We start from the raw sequence: 8,446 nt of genomic DNA, 5'->3' as shown, positions 1-8,446 counted from the left end.
CATTGATCATTTTTGCTCAACATGCCACATTAATGACTTGAGCCTTACAGGGCTTGTTAGACATCCTGTGGAAATAGATTATAATGGTCTTACTAGCTGTCCCAGAAGTCCACCAACTCGATTGTTTTACAAATGGCACATGGTTCTTGGTACATCCAAGGACAACATTTTTAGAGTCATTAATGTTGTATTCCCCCAGGGACCTTTTTTTACATAAGGACATGTATTAACGCTGGTGGATATTCAACCATTTTTTCGTGTGTCTTAAAATAGGTGTCATTTATAAACTATATATATAAACTTTTACCCTCTTTTTAAATTATGATACAGTAGAGCAGCATGTATATCAGTTATCTAATACAAGCGTATTAAACACACCTCAAAGGACGGCGGTGCAGGGAAGTAGGATTGAATGAATTGATCTGAAGAAGTACAAAAACAGGTAGCATGCAGGGAATCAAATGTGCAGGTCAAATTAAGTTCTTCCCCCATCGTGCAGCTATAGCTTCATCCTCTGTTTCGCATGCTCACCGGTTATAGATCACCCTCATGCATCTCATAAGGAAAGACATCAAACAAATATCCGGCTATTGACCTCTCCTCCCAGACTTGATTGAGGCTCATAGCGGGCTGCAGGAGCAGAATGACAAACAAAGGAGGCAGGAGGTTAAAAGAATGGAAACCAAATCGATAGAGATGACTGAAATGACGAAGGACTTGAAGGTCAGAGCTCGTGGTCCCTTAGAGTAGATAAAACAGGAACATAATCAATCTCGTCTAATCTAATCTCTCCCCCCATCTCAGACCTGATCTGCTCTCATTTTTTTCCTTCCATGGTCAAGTCTTTTCATTTTCTGCCCAATGACTGAGCTGCTCTCTGATAGCAATGGTGGATCAAAGAAGTTAGTTGAATGGGTTAAAGAACAATACTGACACACAAAGACCATACTGGTGTTTCATATGTTGATTATTTAGAAATACAATGTTACTTTGAAAGGATATTCAGTACAGTACTTCAAAATGGACCTGACACTTCTAAATAGTCTGACGCTTCAAAGCAATTTTGTTTCAAACAGATTTGATGCTTCTAAACAATTCCAATAGCGCATCACAACAGTGATAATTCAAAACAGATCTGATTCTTCCACAAATAGTGATGTTTCAAAAATATCGATGCTTTTAAGCAATACTGATGATTTAAAATAATTCTGAATAAACAATATTAGTTTAAATACAGTGTTGATGCTTCAAAGCAATACAGCTTAATGCTTCAAAGAAATATTGACACTTTAAAGCAATTCTGATGGCTCAAAACAACAGTGATAATTCAAAATAGAACTGATGATTTTTAAAAAGATGATTCAAAATGTTGACATTTTAAAGCAATTCTGATTATTCAAAACCATTCTGAATATATAATGATGCTTCAATACAGTGTTGCTAATTCAGTGCATTACTGTTTCAAAACAGATCTGAGGCTTCTAAGCAATTCTGGTGTCTTAAATGTTGATTGTTTCACAATAATACTGATGTTTCAAAACAATGTTGATGCTTTAAAGCAATTATAGTGGCTTCAAAACAACAGTGATAAATTAAAACAGATCTGATGCTACAAAACAACTGATGTTGCAAACAGATTTGATGCTTCAAAACTACTGAAACGTCTAAATGATACTGACACTTGTAAGAAGTGATGATGCTTCAAAACAATATTATTTAAAAAAGACTACTTCAAAGAAATACTGATATTTCCAAACAAATGTGATGCTTTAAAACAATGCTGATTCTTTACAAAACAATGATGTTTCAAGTCAGAGTTGATGCTTTAAAACAGTTTTGATGCTTCAAAGCAATTCTGACTAAACCAGGGTTGGTATCAGAAAATGAAGAATTGTCTGAATGTTACACATGTTATATATCACGGTGACTTTCAAGGCTTATTCGAAATGTGATGCCCCTAGTGTTCCTATATCGCTCATAAACCACAAGCTGTTCTGCACTCAGAAATGTCAAGAATATTATGCTCATTTGCTAGACATTTGTTACAGTTTGACACTTAAACCACACGTCCCACCAGGGCCCATATTTGTAAAAGCCAACGCGACGATCTTGACCCTCATAAATTAAAGTGTGTATTCGACAACTCTGATGTGCTTTAAAGAGTATTGAATTCCTGTGAGGTGGATGAATTGCACGCCGCTGTCTCGAAAAGAGGGAGGGCTGACGCCGTATGGCTTACTCCTCTATCATATTCACTGCCCTTTCAAAGTGTATCACCTCCCCTATCGAATCATAATCCTGTTCCTGAGATACGCCGTGCTGAAAATGAAATATGTTTGCAGGTTTGTAAATGTATCACACACATTTTTCCCAGTGTAAGTGTGTAGAACCAATACTTTTAGTACAATCCAAACATTGCCTTTGGCAGCTGAATATGTGTCGAGGTTTTGCTGCCGTAAGCCACTAAGGATTTTTTCATATATCTCTTAGGCCCTCGCTCTTCCCAGGTCTGTCTATCTCTCTCTCTCTCCGATTCCCTCTACTCCTGAGAGATATATTGAGGGTAGGCTTGGTATCCAGACTGCAGTTGATCAGCTGTGAACAGGCCCATAGGCATAGGATCCTGTCTGTCTTTATTTAGATGAATGAATTATTAATATTTCACTGGTTTATCTGAAGTTACAGCTTCTCTTGCTTGTGTTGTTTTGTTTTCTAATCTTTTTTTTCTTTCTCTCTTTCTCCCTCTCACCCTGTCCCTTGCACATTCCTCAACTAACAAAGCTGACTTTACATAGGAAGAACACGACTTGCTCCTCTTGCAATTGAATGGAAATAAAAGAGATTCTGTGACCTTGGAAGATGAAGATGTTGTTGCCATGGGAACTCTTAATCCTGCTGTCACTCAAGAGCTGCCTAGCAGGTACGATATCCCCTGACTTGCCTTTGATAGCTCACCTGTTCTGCATAGTCCCCACTTCAGCAGAGAGAGTGGCTTTTCATGCCTCTGTCTAATCATTCTCTCATTCCTCTAGAGACAGATGCATGCTGGGAACAAGCTCTTGTGGTTGCCCCAGCAGGACATTTGTCTTGACACAGTTTTTTGATTTTTCTCTTCAGCAAGAACTTCACCCTACTTATTTTGGCACACTTTGCTTGTTCATAACAGACTAGCATTGGAAAATGTATTCATGTTTATGTAGCTTTGAAGAATGTTCTAAAGCAGTTTAGTTTTGATGTTATATTGGGCATTGAGCGGCAACCCAACATTATTTTTCAATCCTACAGAAGTCCGACATTTTTACATTTATTAAGTTAGTATTTTTTAACTTGTTTTACAGTATATAAATGTATTTAAGAAGCAACATTGCATAATAATTTTCACTTTCATAGATTGCACTGTGAATTTAAATATATTTAGTCTTACTGCGCTGGCAGTTTTTTCTTCACTTTTATTTTTCTTTTCTTTTCTTTACTTATTTTTTTTACATAGTTATGCTTAAAACAAGTGAAAAAAATCTGCCAGTGCAGTAAGAAAAAAAGAAATATACTCTTATTAAAGATAGATTCTCTGAAAAAAAAATTATTATTATTATTATAAATAATCTTAACATTTTATGCAATGTTGCCTCTCAGGTAAATTTATCTTGTTTCAAGGATTTGAAAAATTTGACAAAATTCTTGTAAGGATTGGGTTTTTTGCTGTCTGTTTTCTTTTGAGTTGTTTTTGTATATTTATTATTATCATTACTATTATTTTATTGAATAATTCATATATAAAATAAAATTAAATAGATATTATAAATATTTTTTGTATTTTTAAAACTTGTTTATTTTGCTATGTACTGTATATTGCACCATTATATTTTGTTTCATTATATTAATTGCATTGTTTTCCCCACATAATTAGAACAAACCCGTGACCCACCACTTTGAGTTGAAGACTATTAATATCGAAATAGTTATTGATATTACGTACAGCTACTTATAGAAATGCACTAAAACTCTCCATGTGCATAATCAGACCCTGTCAGCAGTGAAGTTTTTCAAAAGTCTTTTAAAGTTTCCATTAAAAAGTGCATATTATTTCTCCAATGATTCATGCAACTCTCAGCACATACTGCAGCGCTGTAAGGAAGAGGCCGTCTGAAGAGGCAGGTGCCCTATTTAAACGAACCAATGTCCCCCACTCAGTGCTCCAGTTATTGCCGTTGTTGTGCTACAGTAACTGTGCCAACTCAAATGGGCATTTGCATTCAAGCCACAGGTGCTCTTTTGATTGCACAGCTTGATATTCAGAAAGCTTAGCTGGAGAGAAGGAAGTGCAGAGGCCAGACAGCCTCAGATGGAAGGGCAGCAGCTATTCAGCAAGGAGGACCTGAGGAGACCAAACCCACATATCTAACAGCCTGCCATATCGTAGCTTTGAAGGCAGACTTTAAGATTTTTGTCTTTTTTATTTTCAGTCACAGTGCTGATGAAACACTGACAAGCTGTGCGGTAATTAACTGCAGTAAATTTCCTGTCTGTGTAGAAGTTGATTAGATCTCTTGAAGATAATTGGTAGTAGCGTCAGGAAATAAATAAATTTCATGTAGCCTACACATATTCAGAAATCATTCTCATTTAAGAAAATAGGTTATACTGAGGGAAAGCATAATAGTGATCTACCAAAAGTGAAATAGTTATTTAACATTCAGATACTGAAAATGAATGTAGTTAATATTTAAACAATGAATGGATCTATAAGGATGCGGTTATAATAATAAGCATAGGAAGTTATTAAACTAGGTTGGCTGCCCTCATTTTAAAGAATCCCTGCTGGAAATTTGATTCATTGTAAGTGTAAGTAAATTATTAATAACTTTAATAACATTACGATTAGAAATAAAATGTACAAATTCATTTACGCAATGATTTCACAGTGGATTACACAGTGGAACTGTCATTCTTGTCAAACCAATTCACTTCAACTTGTGGAATTTATTAGTATTATTAGTATTATTATTATGTAAATAAACCAAAATGTATAATGTGCATTACTGCTCAAAGGTTTTTTTAGATGTTTTTGATCAAAAACACAGTAAAAAAGTTATTTTGTGAAATATTTATACAATTTAAAACAATTCTGTTTTATTCATGTTATGTCAAAGCTGATTTTTCAGTTGTCATTAATGTCACATGATCTTTCAGAAATCCTTCTATTATGCTGATTTGGTAACATTTCTTATCATTATCACAGTTGAAAACGATCATATTGAAAAAAAACAGCATTTGTTTGATTTTTTTTTTAGAACATGTTTTTGTCTTTACTATCACTTTTGATAGTATCCTTGCTGAATAAAAATATAAATAAATAATTTATTAAAAGAAAAAAGTCAAACTGACCCCAAACTTTTGAACAGTTGTGCATATAAGGAGTGGGTACACATTCTAATTAACTGTAAACAACAAAAAAAAACATAAAAATAATATTTATGAAGGAATTTTCCATATTGACTTTTTACAGGTGTTTTTGCTGTATTTTGAATTTTGCACTTCATTACGTTGTGTTTTAGGGTTAATGGAAATGTCCGTAAAATTACTGGATAATGTCCTGGCAGAAAATTACCAGTACATTTTCCTTTTTTTTTTCATTTCCCCAGTGTGCTTGGAATGAACAGTCCTGCTAAAGAACTGTTGATGCTTCTTTGTATTTTATTCATCCCTGTTGTAAATTCCATAAATGGGTGGGAGCAAAATCATCCATGACAAAAAGTGATGGGGACGTGTCCCCTTCGTAAATGACGGCTAAATGTGGACTACTGTAAGTGTGCTACTCCTCGCTCTAAATGCTTCATTAATTCCCATTGTTCAAAGGACACACAAAAGGGAAAGTGAAAAAAGGTAGCATCTCCCACAGCGTGAGGAGACAGGGGTTCACCCCAGGCAAATACGCCCGGACACTTCCATTAGCTTGATGATGCGGGAGAGTACCTTTTTTTTTGTCCTTGTCAAGGTTAGGGACCTGTAAAAATGAATGTCATTCACTCAGAGAGAGCAGGGAAAAAATTACAGGTGAGTTTTATTGAGGGGGGGAAAAAAGCACAATTCCTTTCTCTGTGGAGAGGCATACATGTTTCTGAGAGCTTGTTTATTAATTTAAGAAATTATACATTTCACTGGAGTAATTACCACAACATGGGGTAATTAGGGAGGTGGATTGGTGTCTTGGCAGCAGTCAACCGAAACAACAGACCTAGCCACTGCCATGCGTGTTACGGGCCTGCCAAAAGAAGGACGTCATGTTGATACGGTTTCTGCTACAAGAGGGGAACTGAAAGCTGTTCCTCTGGCACGTGTTTACGTTGCAGATCTAATGAGCTCAGTGTTGGAAGTTTCTGAAAATAAAATAAACGAATAGTGCACATTAGACATAATGTGGACCTGATGTGTTCACACCTGTTTTATGATCTAGATTCATGTTCCAGATTGTGGATTATGAGCTTCTCAAAAGTCTTCTTGTTTTTTCTTCTAGAGAGAATTATTCGACATGGCCCAGTGTTCACCCAAGAGCCCAGTGACAGTGTTTTCCCGTTAAGCGCAGAGGACAACAAGATATTCATTAACTGCAAAGCCAAGGGAAGTCCAGCACCACATTACAAGTACGACAGTTTACCTAAATATCTTCTCAATACAAAAGTCTGAGACCATATGGAAAAAAAACTTTTTGTTATTTTTTGTTTATTTGTGTGTGTGTGTGTGTGTGTGTGTGTGTGTGTGTGTGTGTGTGTGTGTGTGTGTGTGTTTCTCTCTCTCATTTATGCCTGGAATTAAACAGAATTTCAAGACTTTGAAAACATTAACAACAATAAAAAATGGAATGAAATGTACAATTTGAACATCATATATTGAAGATTCTCCATTTGTTGCTAACTGACATTGACAGGTTTTATTTGCTCTTTAGAACAATATTAGATCGTTTGAATAAATAAATTTATTTTTAACAAGAAATTATGATGATTATTAAATTTTTTAGTTAAGCTTTTGACTCTGAAATTGTAAATACTAGTAAATTATAAAATAAAAATTATAATTGAACATTTTGTCACTAGTGTCAGACTTTTAAACAGTGTTATTTTAATATTATTGATGAATATTACAGATTTTTTAATATATAGTTTTATTCATTTTTATATCAGTTTTAGTAATTTTAGTATTTCAGTAATTTTAATAACTTTGTATTTCAGTTATTTGCCAAGGGCAAGGCCACCAACTTTTAGTAGCCTTGGCAACTCATTTTCTTTTTCTTTTTCTTTTAGTTTAGGTTTTTGTATTTTATTTAAATGAAATTTAAAATTGGCAAATTTTTTTGTTTACATTTTTTGAATGATAACATTGTTACAAATATATTCCACAGAAAGTATTTATACATTTTTAATGCTTGCATATCTTCTTCTCATCATCATTAACCTGTGCCCATTCCACCTGTTTTCATATTTAGGTGGAAATTCAACGGGAAAGATCTTGATATTGGCATGGACTTCAACTACAGCCTTGTTGAGGGAAACCTTTTGATCAATGACCCTCAGGCAACTAAGCATGGCGGTGTTTACCAGTGTATCGCCACTAATGCATTTGGAACCATCCTGAGCCGAGAGGCTAAAGTGGAATTTGCATGTAAGTGCGTATTAAACCATATGTTTTGTATATGTGAACATTTGAAAATAGCATCTCACAGTCTCCGCCACTCTTGATTACTAATACATTGACTACACTGTCTGTAATGTATATGTATCCTTTGGAAGCTTTAAATGTATAATATGTAAAAATGGCCACTGTGTTGTCTTTCATATTTCATGTTGTCATTTGGTCTATTAGTGGGTAAGATATACTTTCTTTCCCTGGGTGTAGCAGTCTTTTAAACTGACAACTAAATTTTCCTATCTTATCAGGAGATGTCCAATGGTGCCTAACTAAAATGCAGCCTGTCATGGAAAATTGAAAAAAAGACTTAAATCAAGAGATAATCATAACACAGCAAGTCTGCCTCGTTCATATTGTGCGTACATCTAAAAAACACATTGTTCATTTGAAATTTCACAAGTAGATGTGTCTTTTCAGGTCTTGAGTGATGCAGGAAATTGTTGTAGGGCTAATTGGTGGTGCTTCACTGGCAAAATTGGCATTTACAGAGTGGGAAAAAGCATTTTCTCAATGATTTACCTTCTCACATAGCCATCAGTTCTGAAGTCTTGAAAAATACATTTTATTTCTTAACCTATAATGAGGAAAGTTTTTCATTATGTGTTTGTATTTCTTCTTCTTTTTCGTGTTCATGCATTTTGGAAACACTTTTATCCAAAGCAACTTATATTGCATGCAAAATATACAGGGAATTGAAGCCTTTTCAAAGAACTTTGTTCTTTGCTAATTTATAAAATATAGATCTGACAAAATGCAGTTAACA

The 8,446-nt window shown here is 34.7% G+C and overlaps 1 protein-coding gene across 1 annotated transcript in view; it reads left to right on the top strand.

The window, feature by feature from the left end:
- The first annotated feature begins 2,805 nt into the window (after window positions 1-2,805).
- LOC107555967 (contactin-4) overlaps window positions 2,806-8,446 on the top strand; it is a 35,407-nt gene continuing 29,766 nt past the window's right edge. The window contains exons 1-3 of the mRNA XM_016238922.1: window positions 2,806-2,920; window positions 6,515-6,641; window positions 7,481-7,656. Of these exons, the coding sequence (XP_016094408.1) occupies window positions 2,860-2,920; window positions 6,515-6,641; window positions 7,481-7,656 (364 nt within the window). The 5' untranslated portion in view covers window positions 2,806-2,859. The remainder of the gene's footprint in view (window positions 2,921-6,514; window positions 6,642-7,480; window positions 7,657-8,446) is intronic.

The sequence above is a fragment of the Sinocyclocheilus grahami genome, unplaced genomic scaffold, assembly GCF_001515645.1.
Source record: "Sinocyclocheilus grahami isolate Dianchi unplaced genomic scaffold, SAMN03320097.WGS_v1.1 scaffold551.1, whole genome shotgun sequence".
NCBI classification, from domain to species: Eukaryota; Metazoa; Chordata; class Actinopteri; order Cypriniformes; family Cyprinidae; genus Sinocyclocheilus; species Sinocyclocheilus grahami.
Note: the sequence above shows the minus strand (reverse complement) of the source record. Positions and strands in the feature narration are given on the sequence as shown.